The sequence below is a fragment of the Ovis canadensis genome, chromosome 9, assembly GCF_042477335.2.
Source record: "Ovis canadensis isolate MfBH-ARS-UI-01 breed Bighorn chromosome 9, ARS-UI_OviCan_v2, whole genome shotgun sequence".
In the NCBI taxonomy this organism is placed as follows: Eukaryota; Metazoa; Chordata; class Mammalia; order Artiodactyla; family Bovidae; genus Ovis; species Ovis canadensis.
The window spans coordinates 24,528,045-24,552,464 of record NC_091253.1 but is presented as its reverse complement, the minus strand read 5'-3'; the positions used below and the strand labels follow the sequence as shown (position 1 = coordinate 24,552,464).

Genomic DNA, 24,420 nt, shown 5'->3' with positions numbered 1-24,420 from the left:
ATGTATATTTCTTTGAGTAGGAACCAGGACTCTGTCTGGAGGCTGCACCAACCTTTGATGGTTTCTGTTTTCGTATCCCCTCCCTTCCCTGGTTAGCAATTGTTTGAATCTGTGCTTTGGAATTCAGGGAAGGCCAAGGAGGCTGAACAAAGTCTATATCCTACAGATAAGAAATGGAGAACACAGAGCAGATCTGTACTCCAGAGCCCCACAGAGTCCCGCTCAGTTTTAATTTTAGGGAACTAGGCAACAATGACTATGGTAACTTCCTGTCAAAATGGGGCATAGGACTGCCCCAGTTTGGAACAATACAAGCTCTAATCTGAAGGTACACCCAGAGCATCACCTAGTTATTTTCCAGGATATCTGAACCGTAGCTACTCTATTTTGACTTTTAATTGTAAACTATTTTTTTAATAGCCAAAGCAGATTTTACCGTTAATGACAGTGTTTTTCTAGATATGAGAAGATGCAAGAATTGGGACTCAAAATCTTTTCCTGAAAAGATCTAACTATCTGACAGCCTGTTCTGCCAGTTTTTCCCAGAGCACAGAGTGCCTCATTCCTGATTTTCACCCTGAACTCTTTTCAGGGGCTTGCAGCGGCCATGATTTAATCTTTGTAGATGCAGATGGCAAGTGTCAGTCTTCGGTTGGCAGAGCCCCTTTTTGCTCATAAACTTGACCATGAGTATGAGGGGAGCACTTCGTGACCATTTTATCCTGTGGTGCTGAGAGTGTCCATTCTCAGGTAAACAGGCCACTCAATGTGCTGTTACTGGACTAGGCCATGAAACAGTATCTAAAATTCTCTGGACCACCTGTCTTACTAGCTTTTTGGTCCAGGAGAATATCCCCTCTTGTTGCTTCTTGCCATATCTAGAGTTACACTGTTACCATCATCGATCTCATATGGGACTGTATATTATTCTATTAGAGGCCTCACACACATACAGTGTAAGAAACAGCAATTTTGTAAAACAGGTGAAATACAAATAACATAGCCAGCAGTATTAGTAAAGTCACAAGTAAGACTTATGTTAAGAACTTTCATTAGATGTAGCCCAGTATATCTTCAGGTCATCTGACTTAGTCTTTCCTGTAGAATCTTTATCTTCCAGGGAAATTATATATTGGCACCATCTATAAGGAACATAGCCCAGTTTTTCAGTGTCACTAGACTGATTATCTTTAGTATGATTTAATTTTTTAAAGTAAAGTTTCTCAGGGCCAGCCAGTTAGAGTCTGGTAATAGAGAAATTCACCAAGGTGACCCAGAACTAGACATAGGTTATTGGCCACAAACCCAACAATTGGATTGATTTTTAAAACTAGCATAGGATCAGGCCTATGATAGAAAAGCATTTGACTTATATGCAAAGGTCTAAGAAGTCAAGAAAACATAAATGATCATACGAATCAGGTCCCGCATCTCGGGGAAGCTGTCTCCCTCTGATGTCGTCGTCTTCTCATCCTGGTGTAGTGTAGTTTCTCCTGATAAAAAAGTCCTTCCATCCATGTTGGAGACAGTCCCTTAAATTATGTCTTTTTCCAGTCCTGGTTGCAGGTCATGAGGCATCTGATCTTCATCCAAAGATAGATTACTGAGATAAGCTTCAGAAACAAACTTAGGGTGTTCTTCAAGAATTCAATTAAATTTTACATTAACATTACATAACAGCAAAGAACTATCTAAGAGATGAGTCTTACTAGATGCAGACCTCCATTAACAAACAGATATTTAACATTTCGAAATATCTTTTTTTTCCCTTAAAGTTACCCTTATTTTTATTAAATATAACCAAATGAAGGCTAGTTTGTTTGCAAAATAGGTCTGTTTTTACTGATTTTGGTCTAATGATTTTTATAACCATAATTGATTATAGGCTTTTTATTTTGCTGAAACATTTATAGAGTCTCAGACTGAACTTTTAAAATAAAACAGGGCTGGGAATCTCACACCAAAGGCTTATCACAGATTTTGCCTAACAAATCTAGGTGAATTTTTCCCTTTTTAAGGTCTCAAAAATTTCTTGAGATTTTTGTATCCGTGAGATAACCTTCCTAACTCATTTGATAAACTTACTGGGAACCTAAGAACTTCCAATTTTTGGAGGAGTCAGATAGAAAATATAATTCTTTTGTTTATAACGTTTAATTTTACCAAAGTATTGTCATAATTAGTTTGAGAGGAAGATTTCCCCTACTCCCTGAAAACATAAGATTCAACCCCATAATTTTTCAGATAGAAACCATAAAAGTTATAAGCATATTCACTGGTTCATTCAGTCCTTTCGCTAACTTTTGTGATGTTATCAGGTTTTCCATTAAAATACCAGGACATATCAGAATGTTAAAAACTGCATATAATTTTTAGGATATCTGTATTAGTAATTTTACCCTATATTATAATATGAGCAGATGTATTACTCATTTGATAATCTTTTTTATGTAATTTAACCAACCAAATAAACACAGTTTAATATCTCTCTTTGGGATGCTTCAGGGGCCCTCCAAAGCACCCCAAAGTTAGCTAGAAGCCAAAAGTGCTTCATAGAATAATTTAGGAAGTTTTGTCAACAAATATCAGAAAGGTTTTGAGCACTCAGTCAGATGGGACTATAGGTCACTGTGAAACAATAGCTATTCACTCAGCCAAAGTAACAATATGGGATTTCAGAGGCAAATACAGAACAGACCATTTAAGAGGCAAATGAACTTAAATCTATTGTTAAATGCAGTTTAACATCTGAAGAAAGTGTGTCTTTTTAACAGAGAGAAAAGCCAAATTCAAGTTTTTGTGCCAGCTTATTTTTAGTCATTAGCAGTCCCAAATTTCTTTAGCTTCTTTGTAAGAGGAAACTAATGTTCAGTAATAAATGTTTTAAAATTTTACTCTATTTGGAAATGAGCTAGCTAGTCAGTGAACTTCCATCACTTAGTTTAGCACAACTCAATTCAAGTTACCCCAATTTGGACAGACTATTTCAGACAGACCTTCCTAAAGCATAATTATTTTTAATAGAGTTTCTCTAAAAGCTCATATCTCATTTATAATATATATGTATTTTTAACGTTAAGTACTCTAAGACATGTCTATATTAAATAGGTCAACAAACAAACATTAATATCAGGTATTTAACACTGAATATTTCCCAGTTTACATAAACCTGAAATTTATTGTTTAATTTAGAATTACTTGATTTGTAAGCGCTTACCTTTTTTAAGCCAAATAAATAGATCTCATATACAAATTAACCTCAAAAATATTACCCAGAGACAGAGACATACCAAGACATATTTAGACAGACACAGTGCAAGATCTAGCGTCAAGTCTTTTTTTTTTTTTAATATATTTGTATCAGAGAAAACAAGGCACTTTGGGAGCGTTACGGCTCACTCTCTTACACATACATCATTTTAGACAGAAAGTAAAAACTGGTTAGTTTCTCAAATGAGTTAACTGAGTAAAGTTAATACAATAACAAAATTGCTCCCTAGCCCTTCCTGAGGCACGGGATGAGGTGCATCTCTGGGCAACCCCTGGTATCCCAGGTCAGCTGGACCCCGGTAGAGCTCAAAGCCTGACGAGCCCAGGAAGCCTGACAACTCTCCTGAGCAAAAGCCCCTAGCTTGGGGCACTGCCCTCCTCCCCAAGCAGGTTGGGTGGGGGGGACTGCAGTGGGAGGCAGGCAGAGAGCAGAGCTGGGATACAGTGGGAATGCTTAAGCAGGGTCACCAAAGCCACAGAGACCTCAATCTGTCCGAGCTAGCACTGCAGAGCCGGAGGATTGGTGCCACGGGAAGAGATTTCACATTAGTCCTGACAACACCACCTCAGCTCTGCGGTGACACTGGCCAGGGTCGTTTCTGAGGGGCGCGCAAGCTTCTGATGGAGGCGAACTGGAGCTCAGGCCAGCTGCTCTGAGCCTCCAAGGGATCGCTGAGCCTGCCCCCTCCCCATGGCTGTTCCTTTGGAATGTTCTCATCTCACAACCAAGGCAGAGCCACAAGTCACTTCTGACACTGCCGACTGGAAGCTGGGCCCCTGGGCCACAGGAATGGGGGCAGGTCCCCTGGGCTGGGCAGAACAGGGAAGGGAGGCAGCTCCTTGCCTTCAGCCCTCAGAGTCCTTAGGGGCCATTGCTCCACACCCTCACCAGCCTCAGCCCAGTTTAAATAATCACTAAACGACATTCTACAATTACAGAATTCCAAAGACACACAATTACCTGCACAGGGTCCTTTATCATCTTAAAGGGCTCTGGGTTTAAAGAAGCTTTTTTTTTTTTTCTCAGTGTCAGGAGTTAGAGATGGTCTAGATAAGTGTTTTTAAGAGCCCTGGTCTCAAGGCACAGGGAAAGAAAATCAAGTTCTAACAAATGGCGGCAGGTCTAAACCACATGGTGGCCAGACAAAGCAAAATGGCCATCAAAAATCACTACACAGATCACAGAGTTAAAACACACACATATAAACCCAGCAGTCCTCATCAAAGTGAAAGTGAAGTCGCTCAGTCATATCAGACTGTTTGCGACCTGTGGACTGTAGCCCACCAAGCCTTTCCGTAACATCAAAGATTTTAAGGGAGGAAAGGAAGCCAGGTTGAAAGAAGAAGGGGGAGGAGGTGGGAGAGGGGGCAAAAGGGGTGGCCTTACAGACGTCTCCTGCAACCTACAGATACCCAGGCATTACGGGACTTTTCCCTGGGCTTCCAGAGAAGGGAGGACTGGAACTCGGCCCTACCAGAAATCAGAACCAGAATTTGAGTTCTCTGCCAAGAGGAGGTGATCAGTCTCCAATCCTCAGCTCAGGCTGAGGGCCCTTCGACCAGATTTCTGCATCCAGGACCAGGGGACTAGAAAAACAGGGAGGGATAGGAAGGGTTAAGAAGAGGAAAGAGAGAGGGAAGGAGAGAGAGATCAATAAAGTCTCTTGTTTCTTACCGGTCAGGGCACTCTGGCCAGTTGTCCATGTCAGGAGGAGACCAGGGACAAAAGGGTCCCAGTTGTGGCTGCTGGGTCTGGTCCATTGGCAGGCAAGCTGGCCCCTGAGTACCCCGAGTGGTCAGGAAGTCAGTCTCGGCTTTTTCACCAATCCTGGCAGGACGTCCACAGAGCCAGCTGCCTCCCCAGCACAATGTCAGGCCTCGGCCTTACACTGGTCTTAACCAGAAAACAGAGCCAGCCGCCTCCCCAGCACGATGCTGGGCCTCAGCCTTACACTGGACTTAACCAGAATTAACACCGGTGTTCAGAGATCTCTCCTCCTAGTGAGGAAACCCCTTCTGCCAGGAGAGTGTTATTCTTCCCAGTTAAAGGGATCCCGGATGAGCCCCCAAATGTTATGCCCAGAGTCCGAGTCCCCAAAACTGAGAGAATAAGACATCCACAGCAATGCAAAAGCATAAAGGGGTTTATTACTAGCTCGAGCCAGGGCCCAGGTTTCATCCAGCACAGTGGAATCCAACAAGGGCCCCAAGCTCTAAATCACATATACTTTTATACAGACGGTTCTTTGTTTCTGTAACAGCATAGCTGATTGGTTAAACCATACACGCACGTGGGACTTTTAAACCTCGCATCCCTATCTGGATTGGCTCGGGTCTGGTGCGGGTGGGGGGCTATAGGGATTTTTCTGATCGGTCTAGCTACACTGCCTGTGGGAGTTCCCAGAGCCTCAGCTTTCCTCAGGCCTAGCCTGCCCCTTAGAGCCTGTCCTGGCTTCAGTTTGGTCCTAACAGCCCCAGCAAGATGGTAGGAGAGGTGAAATCTCATTTAGAATCAAACCCTGTACCAGCCAGAGATGCTCAGAGTACTCAAACAAACCTTGTGAGCAGCAGGACCCAGAGACCCCGACAGACAGAGACAGAGCTGTGCTTGACTGTCTCTTGCAAAGGTACAGGTCAGTGGTGGCCTGCCACAGGGGCAGGGACTCTGGGTGCAGCAGACCTGGGTATGACCTAAGCCCTCCAGGAGGAGGTCGCCATTAACCCCACCAGAGAGCTGCCAGAACTTACACAGGACTGGGGAAATAGACTCTTGGAAGCCACAAGCAGACCCTTGGGTGCACCAGGACCCAAGAGAAAGGAGCAGTGACCCCACAAGAGACTGATCCAAACTGCTGGTGAGTGTCCAAGAGGCTCTGGCAGAGGCGTGGGTCAATGGTGGCCTGCTGCAGGGTCCGGGGCACTGAGTGCTGCAGTGCATCCATGGGACCTTTTGAAGGAGGTCCCATTTTCTTCATTACTTCCACTATAGTTTGGCCTCAGGTTAAACAACAGGAAGGGAACACAGGCCCACCCATGAACAGAAAATTGGATTAAAGATTTACTGAGCATGGCTCTACCCATCAGAACAAGACCCAGTTTCCCCCTCAGTCAGTCTCTCCCATCAGGAAGCTTCCATAAGCCTCTAATCCTTATCCATCAGAAGGCAGAGAGAATGAAAACCAATCTCAGAAAACTAACCAAACTGATCACATGGACCACAGCCTTGTCTAACTCAATAAAACTATGAGCCATGCTATGTGGGGCCACCCAAGATGGACAGATCATGGTGGAAAGTTCTGACAAAACATGGCCCACTGGAGAAGGGAATGGCAAAACACTTCAGTATTCTTGCCTTGAGAACCCCATGAACAACATGAAAAGGCAAAAAGATATGATACTGAAAGATGAAACCCCCAGGTTGGTAGGTGCCCAATATGCTACTGGAGATCAGTGGAGAAATAACTCCAGAAAGAATGAAGAGATGGAGCCAAAGCAAAAACAACACCCAGCTGTGGATGTGACTGGTGATGGAAGTAATGTCTGATGCTGTAAAGAACAATATTGCATAGGAACCTGGAATGTTAGGTCCATAAATCAATGCAAATTGGAAGTGGTCAAACGAGACAGCAAGAATGAACATCAACACTTTAGGAATCAGTGAATTAAAATGGACTGGAATGGGTGAATTTAACTCAGATGACCATTATATCTACTACTGTGGGCAAGAATCCCTTAGAAGAAATAGAGTAGCCATCATAGTGGAAAAAAAAAGAGTCCGAAATGCAGTACTTGGATGTAATCTCAAAAACGACAGAATGTTCTCTATTCGTTTCCAAGGCAAACCATTCAGTATCATCACAGTAATCCAAGTCTATGCCCCAACCACTAATGCTGAAGAAGCTGAAGTTGAATGGTTCTATGAAGGTCTACAGGACATTCTAGAACTAACACCTCAAAAAGATGTCCTTTTCATTATAGGGGACTGTAATGCAAACGTAGGAAGTCAAGAGATACTTGGAGTAACAGGCAAATTTGGCCTTGGAGCACAAAAAGCAGGTCAAAGGCTAATAGAGTTTTGCCAAGAGAACACACCGGTCATAGAAAATACCCTCTTCCAACAACACAAGAGAAGACTCTACACATGGACATCACCAGATGGTCAACACCGAAATCAGATTGATTATATTCTTTGCAGCCAAAGAAGGAGAAGCTCTATACAGTCAGAAAAAAAAAAAAAGACCAGGAGCTGACTGTGGCTCAGATCATGAACTCCTTATTGCCAAATTCAGACTTAAATTGAAGAAAGTGGGGAAAACCACTAGACCATTCAGGTATCACCTAAATCAAATCCTTTATGATTATACCGTGGACATGACAAATAGATTCAAGGGATTAGATCTGATAGACAGAGTGCCTGAAGAGCTATGCATGGAGGTTTATGACATTGTACATGAGACAGGGATCAAGACCATCCCCAAGAAAAAGACATGTAAAAAGGCAAAATGGTTGTCAGAGGAGACCTTACAAATAGCTGTGAAAAGAAGAGAAATGAAAGGCAAAGGAGAAAAGGAAAGATATACCCATCTGAATGCACAATTCCAAAGAATAGCAAGGAGAGATAAGAAAGGCTTCCTCAGTGATCAGTGCAAAGAAATAGAGGAAAACAATAGAATGGGAAAATTAGAGATACCAAGGGAACATTTCATGCAAAGATGGGCTCGATAAAGGACAGAAATGGTATGGACCTAACAGAAGCAGAAGATATTAAGGAGAGGTGGCAAGAATACACAGAAGAACTGTACAAAAAAGATCTTCATAACCCAGATAACCATGGTGGTATGATCACTCACCTAAAGTCACATCCTGGAATATGAAGTCAAGTGGGCCTGAGGAAGCATCACTACGGATAAAGCTAGTGGAGGTGATGGAATTCCAGTGGAGCTATTTCAAATCCTAAAAGATGATGCTGTGAAAGTGCTGCACTCAATATGCCAGCAAATTTGGAAAACTCAGCAGTGGCCACAGGACTGGAAAAGGTCAGTTTTCATTCCAATCCCAAAGAAAGGCAATGCCAAAGAATGCTCAAACTACCGCACAATTGCACTCATCTCACACGCTAGTAAAATAATGCTCAAAATTCTCCAAGCCAGGCTTCAGCAATACGTGAACCGTGAACTTCCAGATGTTCAAGCTTGTTTTAGAAAAGGCAGAGGAACCAGAGATCAAATTGCCGACATATGCACTGGATGATGGAAAAAGCAAGAGAGTTCCAGAAAAACATCTACTTCTGCTTTATTGACTATGCCAAAGCCTTTGACTGTGTGGATCACAACAAACTGTGGAAAATTCTGAGAGAGATGGGAATACGAGACCACCTGACCTGCCTCCTGAGAAATCTGTATGCAGATCAAGAAGCAACAGTTAGAACTGGACATGGAACGACAGACTGGTTCCAAATCAAGAAAGGAGTATGTGAAGGGTATATATTGTCACCCTGCTTATTTAACTTCTATGCAGAGTACATCAAGTGAAATGCCAGGCTGGATGAAGTACAAGCTGGAATCAACATTGCCAGGAGAAATATCAATAACCCCAGATGTGCAGATGACACGACCCTTATGACAGAAAGTGAAGAACTAGAGCCTCTTGATGAGAGTGAAAGAGGAGAGTGAAAAAGCTGGCTTAAAACTCAACATTCAAAAAACAAAGATCATGGCATCCAGTCCCATCACTTCATGGCAAATAGATGGGGAAACAATGGAAACAGTGAGAGACTTTATTTTGGGGGGCTCCAAAATCACTGCAGATGGTGACTGCAGCCATGAAATTTAAAAATGCTTGCTCCTTGAAAGAAAAGCTACGACCAACCTAGACAGCATATTCATATTAAAAAGCAGAGACATTACTTTGCCAACCAAAGTCCATTTAGTCAAAGTTATGGTTTTTTCCAGTAGTCATGTATGGATGTGAGAGTTGGACTATAAGGAAAGCTGAGCGTCAAAGAATTGATGCTTTTTATCTGTGGTGTTGAAGACTCTTGACAGTCCCTTGGACTGTAAGGAGATCCAACCAGTCAATACTAAAGGAACTCAGTCCTGAATATTCATTGGAAGGACTGATGCTGAGCTAAAGCTCCAATACTTTGTCACCTGATGCGAAGAACTGACTCACTGGAAAAAAACCCTGATGCTGGGAAAGATAGAAGGCAGGAGGAGAAGAGGGTGACCCAGGATGAGATGGTTCGATGGCATCACTGACTAAATAGACGTTTGAGTAAACTCCGAGAGTTGGTGATGGACAGGGAGGCCTGGAGTGCTGCAGTCCATGGAGTCACAAAGAGTCGAACACAATTGAGCAACTGAACTGAACTGATTGATCTCCTGTTGGCTGTTCCTGAATTGTATCCTCATAATAAAACAGTAGTCTAAGTACAGAGCTTTTGGTGATTTCTTTCACTTGTTCTATGAAATCACTAAAACTAAAATGGGGATGGGGTTCAGGGGACATCCCAAATTTGTAGCCAAGTAGGACAGAGGTTAGACAAGACTGTGGTCCTAGTGTGATTAGATTGACTAGTTTTCTGTGAGTATGGTTTCAGTGTGTCTGCCCTCTGATGCCCTCTTGCAACACCTTCCATCTTACTTGGGTTTCTCTTACCTTGGGCTTGGGGTATCTCTTCACAGCTGCTCCAGCAAAGGGCAGCCACTGCTCCTTACCTTGGATGAGGGGTATCTCCTCACCGCCACCCTTCCTGACCTTCAACGTGGGATGGCTCCTCTAGGCCCTCCTGCGCCCGTGCAGCCACCACTCATTGGACGTGGGGTTGCCTCTCCCAGCCGCTGCCCCTGGCCTTGGGCATGGGGTTTTGTGGCTCCTCTCAGCCATCACCCCTGACCTCGGTCAGATTGGCTGCTATCAAAAAGTCTACAAACAATACACCCTGGAGAGGGTGAGGAGAAAAGGGAACCCTCTTACACTGTTGGTGGGAATGCAAACTATTATAGCCACTATGGAGAACAGTGTGGAGAGTCCTTAAAACCTGGAAATAGAACTGCCATACGACCCAGCAATCCCACTGCTGGGCATACACACCAAGGAAACCAAAATTGAAAGAGACATGTGTACCCCAATGTTCATCGCAGCACTGTTTACAATAGCCAGGACATGGAAGCAACCTAGATGTCCACTGGCAGACGAATGGATAAGAAAGCTGTGGTGCATATACACAATGGAATATTACTCAGCCATTAAAAAGAATACAGTGGAATCAGTTCTAATGAGGTGGATGAAACTGGAGCCTATTATACAGAGTGAAGAAAGCCAGAAAGACAAACACCAGTACAGTATACTAATGCAGAGTTGGTGATGGACAGGGAGGCCTGGCGTGCTGCAATTCATGGGGTCACAAAGAGTCAGACACGAGCGACTGAACTGAACTGAATGCATATATACGGAATTCAGAAAGATGGTAACGATGACCCTATATTCGAGACAGCGAAAGAGACACAGATGTATAGAACAGTCTTTTGGACTGTGTGGGAGAAGGTGAGGGTGGAATGATTTTAAAGAATAGCATTGAAACATGTATATTATCATATGTGAAACAGATCGCCAGCACAGGTTCAATGCATGAGACAGGGTGCTCAGGGCTGGTGCACTGGGATGTCCCTGAGGGATGGGATGGGGAGAGAGATGGGAGGGGGTTCAGGGTGGCGAACACATGTACACCCATGGCTGATTTGTGTCAATGTGTGGCAGAAACCACTACAATATTGTAATTAGCCTCCAATTAAAAGAAATTAATTTTTTTTAATCCTGCAGGTGTTTTACACTGTAAAAGCACCTGAATTTCCATTAGCTACATGTTATGTGCTCAGTAGCAACAAATAGCTAGAGGCTCCCATTTTAGACATTTCAGATCTGGAAAATCCCCAAGTATTTTTAGATTAAATATCACACTCCTAAAATTCCAATGGTTCAAAAACAGACAAGGAAAAGTGAGTGGTAATGAAATGACAATGTATCAAAATGTATGGGAAGTATCAAAAGCAGACCTTAGAGGGAAAGAAAAAGTTTCAGTTCAGTTCAGTCACTCAGTCATGTCAGTGGACAATTACATGAGCGAAAATGGAGCAAAGGGCAGTCATTACTTTCTCTGGTTTAGCACTTTTCTGATTAAAGATGTCAATGTTGCTATTATGTTTGGCCTGTTGTTTAAGTCACCTGCTCCAAATCAGAGCATCTCAGGCATCTCTTCAGCTGAGCTGAGCACCTGACAGCGTTAAACAACTTGATGTCATGGTTCCAACAGCTTAAACGGAATGAATATTTTTAAAAAACACAATTTATGAAAAAAGAAAGAAAATCTGAATAGCTATCTTAAAGAAAAATAAAAATGGCTGTCAAAACATCAGGCTCAGATAATTTCATTGATGGGTTTTATCACATGTTTCATGAAGAAATTACACCAATTTTAAGCAAGATTTTCATGAAGTGAAAGAGAAGAGCTTTATCTGCTTTTAAAGCCTGATAAAAGCTTTTAAAATACAGGATATTATCTGGTGTTCTGTGACAACCTAGAGGGGTAGCATGCGGTGAGAGGTGGGAGGGAGGTTCAATAGGGAGGGGACATATGTATACCTATTACTGATTCATGTTGATGTGTGGCGGGAATCAACATAATGGTTGTTTAGTCGCTAAGTTGTGTCCGACTCTTGTGATCCCATCGACTGTAGCCTGTCAGGCTCCTCTATCCATGGAATTCTTCAGGCAAGAATACTGGAGCTGGTTTCCATTTCCTTCTCCAGGGGCTCTTCCTGACACAGAAATGGAACCCAGTTCTCCTGCATTGCAAGCAGATTCTTTACCAACTGAGCTACAAGGGAAGTCCAATCAATACAATATTGTAAAGTAATTATTCTCCTATTAAAAATTATTAAAAATACAGGATTTGAACAATGCTAATCAACTCTGAATATTCATTGGAAGGACTGAGGTTGAAGCTGAAGCTCCAATACTTTGGCCACCAGATGCAAAGACCCAAGTCATTGAAAAAGACCCTGATGCTGGGAAAGATGAAGGCAGGAGAAGGGGACAACAGAGGGTGAGATGGTTGGATGGCATCGCCAACCCAATGGACAAGAGTTTGAGCAAACTCCGGGAGATGGTGAAGGACAGGGAAGCCGGGCATGCTTCATTCCATGGGGTCACAAAGAGTCAGACACAACTGAGCAGCTGAACAACAACAATCAGATCACTGGGATCTAACAGATGTAGAAAATTTGCTTCAGCCAACAATAAAAAACATATTCTTATCAAGAGGACATGAATATCCTCCAGGATAAACTATATGTGAGGTTACAAAACAGGTCTCCACAAATATTAAAAGGTTGAAGTCATACAAAATATCTTTTGGATCACAATGGAATGAAACTAGAAATCATAAGCAGAGGGAAAGCTGGAGAAGCTACAAATATGTGGCAATTAAACAATGCACTGTTAGGTAACCAATGGGTCAAAGAAGAAATCATGAGGGAAATTTGAAAATACATTAAGAAAAGGACCCCAAATAGCCAAAACAATGTTGAAAAAGAAAAACGTTGGAGGTCTCACACTTCCTGTCTGCAAAACTTATTACAGAGGTACAGAAATCAAACCAGTGTGGCACTAGCATAAAGACAGAATATAGACCAATGGAGTAAAACAGAGAGTCAAAAAAATAAACCCTTGCATAAATGGTCAAATGATTTTAAACAAAGATGCCAAGATCATTCAATGGAGAAAAGCGGTCTCTTTAATAAGTTGTGTTGGGTAAACTGGGCATCCGCATACGATATAATGAAGCTGTACTCTTACCTTACACCATAAACAAAATATAACTCAATATGGATCACAGACCTAAAACTAAAACTGTTCGAAAATATAGGGGAACCAGTTAATAACACTGCATTTGGCAGTGATTTCTTGGCTGACACCAAAATCAAAAGCAACAAAAGTAAAAATAGATAAATTGGACTACATCAAATTTTAAAACTTTTATACAGGAAAAGGCACAATTAGCATAGTGGAAAGGCAGCTTATGGAATAGAGAAGATATTTGCAAATCATATATCTGATAAGGTGCTAAAATCCAGAATTCATTAAAAAAAAAGAAACACTCTTGCAGTTCAACATCAGCAGCAGCAGCATCAAAGGACTTGCATAAACTGTTCTTCAAAGGAGAAATGCAAATAACCAAAAGGACTTGAAGCGATGCTCAACATAAATAGTCATTGAGGAAATGCAAATAAAACCCCAGTGAGATGTCACTTTGCATTGATTAGGATGACTGCTATCTAAAATAATACTAGAATTAATAAAAATGTGGAGAAATTAGAACTATTATGCACTGCTTGTGAGAATGTAAACTGAGTCAACTGCTATGAAAAACACTATAGTGGTTTCACAAAAAATTAAACATAGAATTACCATATGATCCAGCAATTCCACTTTTAGGTATCAGAACCCTAAGAAAAACAGGTTCTCAAACAGACATTTGTAGATGTTCATAATAATATTATTCATAGTAACTAAAATATGGAAACACCTCAAATGTCTGTTGAGTTTTTGATAGGGATTGCATTGAGTCTGTAGATTGCTTTGGGTAGTATAACGATGTCATAACAATACTGCGTCCCCGTCCATAAATAAATAAAACACAATGTGGTCCATCTATTCACAAAATATTATTCAACCTTAAAAAGGAATGAAATGCTGACACATGATACAATGCAGGTGAATCTTGAAGACATGTTAATGGAAATAAACCAGTCACAAAAGGACAGTTGTTGCCTGGCTCTATATATGATATCCCTAGAGTAGTTAAATTCAGAAACAGAAAATAGAATGATGGTTTCCAGAGACTGAGGGGAGAGGATAGGGAGTTGGCATTTAGTGGATGAAGAGTTTCAGTTTGGGAAGCTGAAAAGATTCTGGAGACGGATCTTAGTGATGGTTGCACAATAATATCTATATACTTAATTCTACAGAACTTTATATTTAAAATGGTTAAGATAGCAAATTTTATATAATGTACATTTTAGCACAATAAAGATTTATGAAACACACATATAAATCCACTCCAATGTTTCTGTTCCAACACTGGGTTACATGGGGTACAATATGCCAAGTTGGTACAACTAAAGTGAAAAAACTTCAGAACACTGTACACGTCTTGATCTGCAGTGTGGCTCAAAACTGTTATAGGTACCTGCCATGATGCACAGAAACCAGCATTTAGCTTGTTTGGCCTCAGCTTGGCTCCAGGCTGGCCTTGGTCATGGCTTCAACCTTGACTATTATTTGTTGGTGCTGGCCTTCATTTGTGGCATAGCCATAAATGTACTTGTCTTTGGGTTTCACCTGTTGTTACTGTTAAGTTGCTAAGTTGTGCCTGACAGTTTTGTGACCCTACAGACTGGAGCCTGCCAGGCTCCTCTGTCCATGGGATTTCCGAGGCAAGAGTGATGGAGTGGGTTGTCATTTCCTTCTCCAGGGAATTTTCCCAACACAGTGATCAAGCCCAAGTCTCCTGCATCGGCAGGCAGGTTCTTTACCACCAAGCTACCAGGGAAGTTGAGTTTCACTTGACTCTCCATCTTCTTCTTGGCACTCAGACTACTTTTTACTCCAGTATAGGTTACTTGTGGCCTTGGACTCTATCCTTCCCTTTGCCTTAGAGAGGAGGAGATGGAGAGAGAAAGAGGGAATACGGGAAAGACAAAAGGAAGGAAGAAGAAAGAGACAGAGTCGGAGATAGAGAAGGAACAGTGTGTTAAAAAAAAAAATCCTCTATTTTGCTAAAGAAATCAATCCAAGAAGAAGATAACACAATTGTAAGTACATATGCACCCAATATAGAGGCACCTAAATATATAAAGTAAACATTAACAGACATAAAAGGAGAAACTGACATTAACACAATAACAGTAGGGGACTTTAACACCAAACTTATATCAATGAACTGATGAACCAGACAGAAAATCAATAAAGAAACATTAGCCTTAAGTGGTACCTTAGATCAGAAGTATTTAATAGATATATAGAGACCATTTCATCCAGAAGCAGTAGAATATATATTCTAATCAAGCACTCATGGGTCATCCTCCAGGGTAGATCACAGGCTAAACCACAGTACAAGCGTTGGTAAATTTAAGAAGGCTGAAGTCATAGCAAACATCATTTCCAATCATAATGCTATGAAACTAAAAACCAACTACCAAAAAAAATTAAAAACCACACACACACATAAATAAAAACATGTAGATGCTAAACAATATACTATAAAAACAACCAATGGGTCACTGAAGAAATCAAAAGGAAATCAAAAATACCTGGAGATGAAAGAAAACAAAACCACGATAATCCAAAATCTATGGATACAGCCAAAGCAGTTATAAAAGGGACATTGATACCATACAAACCTACCTTAGAAAATCAGAAAATCTAATACAGACAACCTAAAAAAGGGGAAAAGAAAAAACAAAACCAGACTTAGCAGAAACAAAGAAATCCTAAAGGTCAGAGCAGAAATCAGTGAAACAGAGACTAAAACAATAGAAAAGATCAGTGAAACTAAGAGCTAGTCCTTTGAAACTTAAAAAAAGAGAAATCTTTAGGTAAACTCACTAAGAAAAAAGAGAGGGCCCACATCCATACAATCAGAAGTGAAAAGGAAGTTACAACTGACATGAGAGAAATACAAAGGGTCATAAGAGATTACTATGGAAAAGTATAAGTCAATAAAATGGATACTCTAGAAGAAATGGACACATTGCTAGAGTGTACAATTCCCTAAGACTGAGTCAGAAAGAAATAGAAAACATAAACAGACCAATTACCAGTAATCAAACTGAATCAGTAATTTTAAAATTCCCAACAAAGCCCCAAGACCGGGTGGTTTCACATGTGACTTCTACCAAACATTTCAGGAAGAGGTAACATCTACCTTCTCAAACTATTCCCAAACATTGCAGAGGAAAGAACATTTCTGAACTCATTCTACAAGGTTAGCATGACCCTTACACCAAACCAGACAAAGATATCACACAAAAAAAGAAAATTATAGGTCAATATCGCTGATGAACATAGGTGCAAAAATCCTCAAGAAAATATTATCAAACTGAATACAACAATACATTAAAAGAATCATAAACCATGATCAAGGGGGATTTTCCCCAGGGATTCAAGGATGGTTCAATATCCACAAACCAATCAATCAATGCAATATACCACATTAGCTACTTGAAGAATAAAAAACACACAATCTCTCAATAGATGCATAAACAATGCTGACAAAAGTCAACATATTTTTATGATAAAAATAAACTCTCAACAATGTGGGTATACCTCAGCATAATCAAAGACATGTATGACAAGCTCAGCTGGCTTCCCAGGTGGCTCAGTGGTAAAGAATTTGCTTGCCAATGCAGGAGACATGGATTCGATTCCTGGATCAGGAAGATCCCTTAGAGGAGGAGATGGAAACCCACTCCAGTATTCTAGGCTGGGAAATTCCATAGGTACAGGAGCCTGATGGGCTACAGTCCATAGGGTTGCATAGAGTCAGACACAACTGACTGACTGAGCATGCACCTATGACAAGCTCACAGTTAACATCAGACTCAATAGTGGAAAGCCGAAAGCATTTCCTCTAAGATGAGAAATAAGACAAGGATGCCCACATTCAACACTTTTATTCAACATAGCATTGGAAGTCCTAGCCACAACAATTAGACAAGAAAAAAATTTTTAAGGAATCCAAATTGGAAAGGAAGAAGCAAAACTGTCACTATTTGCAGATGGCATGATACTACATACAGAAATTCCCAAGTTCAGTTCAGTTCAGTCACTCAGTCGTGTCCGACTCTTTGCAACCCCATGAATCGCAGCACGCCAGGCCTCCCTGTCCATCACCAACTCCTGGAGTTCACTCAAACGTCCATCGAGTCAGTGATGCCATTCAGCCATCTTGTCCTCTGTCATCCCCTTTTCCTCCTGCCCCCAATCCCTCCCAGCATCAGAGACTTTTCCAATGAGTCAATTCTTCCCATGAGGTGGCCAAACTACTAAAACTCATAAATGAATTTCATCAAGTTGCAGGATGCAAAAATAGTATACATAAATCTGTTATATTTCTATGCATTACAAATAAACTATCCAGAGAGAAATTAAGAATGCATTCACACTCACATCAAAAAGAATAAAATACCTGGGAATAAATCTAATAGGAGGTAAAAGACCTATACTTGGAAAACTAGAAGATACTGATGAAAGAAACTGAAAAAGACACAAACAGATGGAAAGATACTGTACTCATGGATTGAAGAATTAATATTGCTAAAATGATCATACTCCCTAAGGCTATCTACTGATTCAGTGCAATCCCTATCAAAACACCAATGGCATTTTTCACAGAATTAGAATAAATAATTATAAAATCATTATGAAAACACAGAAGAGCTTGGATAGTCAAAACAATCTTGAGAGAGAGAAGAAATAGCATTTCCTGATTTCAACCTATACTACAAAGCTGCAGCAATCAAAACAGCATAGTAGTGTCACAAAAATAGACAAATAGATCAATGTAGCAGAATAGAAAGCGTAGAAATGAATCTGCACTTCTATGGGTCAAAATCTACAATAAAGAAGGCAAAATATTCAAGGAGAAAAAGACGGTCTCTTCTATAAATGGTGTTGGAAAAACTGGACAGCTACAGAGAATTATTTGTAGTAATATCAACTTTCTCAATATCAATTATCAAAATAATCAAGATGGACTATTTCTCATACCATAAAAAAGACTCTTGAGAGTCCCTTGGACTGCAAGGAGATCCAACCAGTCAATCCTCAAGGAAATCAGTCCTGAATATTCATTGAAAGGGCTGATGCTGAAGCTGAAACTCCAATACTTTGGCCACCTGATGCGAAGAACTGACTCACTGGAAAACATCCTGATGCTGGGAAAGATTGAAGGCGGGAGGAGAAGGGGATGACAGTGGATGAGATGGTTGGATGGCATCACTGACTCAATGGACATGAATCTGAGTAAGCTCCAGGAGTTTGTCATGGACAGGAAGCCTGGCATGCTGCAGTCCATGGGGTCACAACGAGTCGGACAGGACTGAGCAACTGAACTAACTAATGCAAAAATAAGCTCAAAATAGATTAAATACTTAGATATAAGACTTGGAACCATAAAACTCCTAGAAGGAAACATAGATCACTCTTTTGGTCTTAACAATATTAATTTGGATCTGTCTCCTCAAATAAGGGGAACAGAAGCAAAAATAAAGGGGACCAAATCAAACTTAAAGGCTTTCACATGGCAGAGGAAACCATCAACAAAATGAAAAGGCCACTTACTGAATAATAGAAGATATTTGTAAAGATATATCTACCAAGGGGTTAATATCCAAAATATGCAAAGAACTCATACAAATAAACATCAAAAAATAAACAAGATTAAAAATAGACAGAGGGCCTTAATAGACATTTTTTCAAAGGATACATACAGATGGCCAACAGACACGTGAAAAGATGCTTATCATCATTCATCAGGGAAATGCAAATCAAAACCACAATGAGATAACACCTCACACCTGTCACAAAGGCTATCATCAAAAAGACAGCAAATAACAAGTGTTGGCGAGGGTGTGGAGAAAGGGGAATCCTCACGCACTATTCATGAGAATGTTAATTGGTGTAACCAGTATGGAAAACAGTATGAAGATTCATCAAAATACTAAAAATAGAACTGCCATATGATCCAGGAATTACACTCCTGGATATCTATCCAAAGAAAAGGAAAACACTGGTTAGAAATGGTAACATGTACCTCCAGTGTTCACTGCAGCATTAATCACAATAGTCAAGTTATACAAGCAACTTTAATCATTCATCAATAGATGAGTGGATAAGGAAGAGGTGGTATATACACAATGGAGTGTTAGCCATAAAAAAGAATGAAATCCTGCCATTTGGAGCAATATGGATGGATCTAGAGGGTATTCTGCTAAGTGAAATGTCACTCAAAGACAAATACTGTATGACTCACTTGTATGTGGAATCTGGAAAACAAAACAAATGAACAGATATACACAGGTGATTGTCAGGGAGTACAAAGAAAGGGCTGGGGGAGGAAAGAAATAGATGAGGGAGATTACGATGGACAAACTGCCAGTCATACAATAAACAAGTCACGAGGATGGAATGTACACTGTGGAGAATGGAGTCAGTAACTGTGCAGCTTCTTTGTGTGGTGACAGATGGTGACTGGAGGTGCTATGCCGATCATTTTTAAATGTACGGTGATATCAAATCACTGTGTCATACAATGGGGACTGACCTAGTACTGTAGGTAAATTACACTTCACAAACAAACTCATGGAAAAGGAGAACAGGTTTGTGGCTCCTAGAGACATGTGGGGAAGGGAGATTGGATGAAGGTTATCAAATGGTACAAACTTCCAGCTGAAAGATAAAGAAGTACTAGGAGTGTCATGTATGACACAATTAACATGATTACCACCATCGCATGTTATCTATGAAAGTTAAGAGAGCAAAATATTTCATCACAGGAAAAAACATTTCTCTGCCTGAATTTGTTACCTGTGTGACTGAATGTCACGAAATGTCTGGTGCATCATTGCACGATGCATGTAAGTTAAACCAACCTGCACACCTCAAACTCATCCAGTGTCTCCAGTAGGGTCACGACAGAGCTGAAAGGGAAAGCATCCTGCATTTTGAGTTCTTGCTCCAGCACTCGACTGGCATCTTCCTGTCCTAATCTGAACTCACACTCAAAACCAGCTGAAACTGGATGACCAGGTCAGCCCCTAGACTTGGAACAAAGTAACCCCTGAGCCCTGGAAAGGCTCTGCCCTCAGGTCCTGCCTCGCTCTACCTGTATCGTGGGGAACCTTTCTGTCTCAGACAGCACCAGGATGGACAGGCAGGCTCGGCCCACCACAGAGATCTCTGGAGGTGGAGCCTGAGAGGGCACAGCTAACTCAGGAGATGGGTGGACAAACACTGCCTCCCACGTGTGCCTGGAGCAGCCCTCAGCAGCATCCTCTTCATCCCACAGAAGGGCAGGATCCTCCTGGTCCATGTCCCTCATCAAGTGAGCACAACAGTGGGCTTTCTGACAGCAGAGCTGCCATGAGGGGGCTCACTGGGAAGACAGCAAGTGCTCAGGGAACCTGAGGACAAGGATACCCAGGGGGGGCTCCCCGCAGCCATGTGGGGAATGCACAGAGGACAGCGGGCAGCCTGGGGCCTGGGGGCTCGGGCCCCAGAGGAAGAAGAGGCCAGGAGATGGACAGTTCTGAGAGGTCTCAGTTTTGCAGCTCTGAGGATTGGGGAGCTGCCCGGTTTCCCTCCTCCTAAGATCCCCCCAAAACAAGCACTGGTAAGGTGGAGAGAGGCTGGACATCTGCCCACAGGACACCCCTCCTGCTGGTCTGGGCCTGGGTGCAGTCTGACAGGTGGATGAGGGCGGAGACAGGTGAGCCCCACCCCGCGTTCCTATGGGTGGGGCTCGCGGGTTCTGGGGGTTATAACAGGAGGGGCACCAGATGTGGCTCGCCAGAAGGAGTCTGAAGCCACTGGTGAGTAGACGTGGGAGGGAGGTGGGCTGGGGGGCCAGGCAGGGAGGGCTAGTCTTGGGGAGGGGAGGCAAGAGCCTGAAACGGAGGCACCCCGATGGGCCCACGGGCCTGTGTCGTCTCCAGGAGTCATGAAAGGCCCCCTTCTCGTCCTTCTGGTCCTCGTGCTGTGTGCAGAGCTTGGTGAGTGCCAGGGCACAGGGACCTGGCCCGCAGGGCATGGGTGGCAATGCCCTGCGAGAGGCTGTGGTTGTGAGCATGGAGGGGTCTGCCTTCTGGGAGCTGAGAGGGTGGGAAGGGGCCCCAGTTCCTACAGAGGGCGTGGAGGTGGTCACCCAGAGGGACGCTCCCACACAGCTCTGTCCTGCTGTGTGGGAGTCTGCAGCCAGCCTTGGGCTCTCTGAGCTTGGGCCTGTGTCCCTGCCTGACCCCAGCTCAGAGCCTGCGCTGCTACTCCTGTGGGACCCTCGGCAAATTTAGCGTTCCCAACCATTGCCCGACAAGCGAATGCGACTCAAATTCCACTGTCTGCTACACGGGCAACCTGAGCATGATCGTGGAAGCAGGTGAGTCCCCAGCATCCAGAGTGGGAGGATTGGTGGAGGGGGTTCCTCAGAGAAGCCAGGGGCCAATGGCAGTGTCCCCTGGGGCAGAGCCCTGCCCTGCACCAGCCTTCCTCCGTGTCCTTATCAGTACAGAGACGGGCTAGCTCCAGCAGCCACCTGTGTCGGGAGGTGGTGGTGCTCGGTGGGACAGGATGGGAATTTCAGCAGGGAAACGGGGGGCCCAGCGCATCAGAGGAGAGAGTTAGGACAGTCAACCCCAGGAGGGTCAGAGGGGACGCCACCGCAGATGCCTCATTTTTTGCCCACAGACATGATTGAATTGGATATCAGGGGCTGTGTCTCTTCCTGCCAGACACCTACAGAGTTCATTAAGAGATTGATAGCCACATCTAAAGCTAAATTTGAAGAGTGGAACGTGATCTGCTGTGAAAAGGACCTGTGTAACGGGTGGTCCGAGCAAGGCCCAACCCCTGTGCCTTGACCACAGGGCCCCTTCCCCGTCTGGGCTCCACCCTCCTCTGGCCCTGTGAGGAGCCCCGGGGCTCAGACTCCGAAGGGAAGGGGCACCATTCACCAGCATGGCGCCAATCCAGCACACCCTCATGCACCCACACACACTCATGCACTCAGACTGTCCTGGGACGTGTCCCCACCACAGGGCCCGGTCCTGGGACCACCCACTGCCCACTCCACTGGCCAGCCCAGCGCCAGGTGGCCTGTAGTCCACCTTAGCAAAAGTAAATGCCTCCCACAAAGTCTTGTCACTCCAGTCCAGAAGTGGTGGGGGTCCCTGTCACCTGCTTGAAGGGAGGATCTGTTTCAATCCTGGGCAAGTTGAGCTCCTAGGGCTGTGGGTATACCAGGGGTGCTGGTCCTGCAGGGGTCAGCTCTTACAGGAGTCGGGGGTACCCACTCTTCCACCTGAAGCATTTCCTCTTCCGCAGCAGAGTGGGAGGGGACCAAACTTCTCTGCCTTCTTCACTCCCTCAGCTGAGAAGAAGGGAGACTCAACCACAACCTGTGAACACAAGCAGCCCTCGCAGACCTGTAGGGCAGAGGAGGGAGCCTTCCCACACTGGGAGGGGCCAGGGGCGGGGAAGGGCAGGGTCTCGGAGGCCTGGAAGTCCAAAAGTGTCTCCCTCAGCACCCGGCCTTCCAGTGTCTCCCCAGCCCCAACTGGAACCCAAGCTTGAGGGGCTGGGACACCACACAGGGCAGCAGGATGGGGCGGGGTGGGTGGGGGGGGGGCGTCCGGGGGTGGGATGGTACAGTAGGAGCTCCTTCTCTCAATGTGGGGTCCCCGTACATGCTGGCCTCCTCAAGCCTGCCCCAGCACCCAGGCTGGTGGGCCAGTCTCCCTCCCCTGACCTCACCGTGCTGTCCCCTCTGGCCTCCCGGGACACCCCAGCGCTGGGGTTCCCAGGGCCCTCCATTGTAAGTGTGTTAGAGGAGGGACTTCAGAGAGAGGTGTGATAATGTGGACAGTCCCACCTGTGGAGGAAGTGCCTGGGCTGTGGAGATCTCGCTGGGCCTCTGCGAGCCCTGAGTAGAGGCAGCTGAGTCTGGAGGACATCCCAGGCAGGAAACACCTTCTCCACAGGGAGCTTCCAGTCAGCCCCTGACACTTTTAAGAAAGATGTTTCCAAAAATCTCCCAAGGGGCAAGTAGTGGGTCCCCAGAACCCCAGCAGTGGCCCTTGCTGAGAGACACACCTGTAAGACAGCTGGGCCTCAGAGGGCCTCGCCCCATCCCCCTCCAGAGCTGCACCTCATGAGAACACGGGGCTGCTGAGAACACCAGCCCCCAAGTCAGTCACATCTAAGACACCAGAAACGTCTGCAGACACTCAGGGTGAGGTCCAGGGTCCTTCTGGTCACAGCTACCCTGTTGGCCACGCACTTTGCCTTATGGGAATACAGTGCCCCATATTTGTGATTCTTTGAAAATTGATGCTGCAGAGGAAATCTTGGTCAGCATTTTTGCAATACGTAACGAAACATTGATAAACAGCTTTGACACCATTTGTGGGAATTAAAGCCTGAATTGGCAATTTGCCCTTGATTTAGGACAGAAAGCAGACTGACAAATGCTTCCAACCCCAAAGGTGACTTCTTAAAACAGTTTTCAAAAGGGACGAGCAGTTTTTTCAAATTATCAAGAGATTTTTTTTCAGTGATTCAAAAGAGTGTATGATAGGTAAATTCAGATAATCAAATCGTTAGCTGGGAAATCCCACCAGGGGATCATAAATAGAGAAGGAAACTTAGGGGCTTTGGGAGACAACAGTAAGTTAATGATCACTCAAGACAAAAGTGGGAGGGACTTCCCTAGTGGTCCAGTGGCTGAGACTCCACGTTCCCGATGCAGGAGGTCTGGGTGTGATCCTTGTTCAGGGAGCTCTATCCCACATGCTGCAACTGTGAGTTCACAGAGTGCACCTAAAGCCCCCACACGCTGCAACCAAGATTAAAGAACCCACGTGCTGCACTAAGACCTGATGCAGCCAGATATACGAGTGATTTAAAAAAGAAGGAAAAAGCGATGGGGAAATCATGAAATAATGCGGGCCTGCTTGGCTCATAAAGCAGAGCAAGGCCCTTACCATCAAATCAAACAGGCTTGCCAACAACAAATCCACCTACTTGCTCAGCAACAAAAGCCTTCGATGGAGGCACAAGCCACTCCTCAAGGACATTAACAGCAGTGGGAAAGTAAGGCCTGCATCCTGCCCAGTGATGGCAACAGGCTAATGAACCCTAGCACGCGATTTCTGTGCCCACGAAAACAGTAGTTTAGGGAAAGGTGACTGTTCAAAATGAAAGACCCTCATTGTACTGAGACCGGAAATAATTTTTCCGTAGTGACTTGACAGTTCCAGATGCACAATTTGAGTCAAAAACTCCCCTGCCTGACGTGGGAGGAGTGGATGATGGAAG

The 24,420-nt window shown here is 43.7% G+C and overlaps 1 protein-coding gene across 1 annotated transcript; it reads left to right on the top strand.

Annotated features, from left to right (window-relative positions):
* Positions 1-20,802: 20,802 nt before the first annotated feature.
* LOC138446298 (toxin 3FTx-Lei1-like) lies at positions 20,803-21,965 on the top strand. Its single transcript, XM_069601155.1, has 4 exons — positions 20,803-20,818; positions 21,045-21,101; positions 21,353-21,484; positions 21,793-21,965. Exons 1-4 carry the CDS (start codon positions 20,803-20,805, stop codon positions 21,963-21,965), a joined length of 378 nt encoding a protein of 125 aa, XP_069457256.1.
* The last annotated feature ends 2,455 nt before the right edge of the window (positions 21,966-24,420 follow it).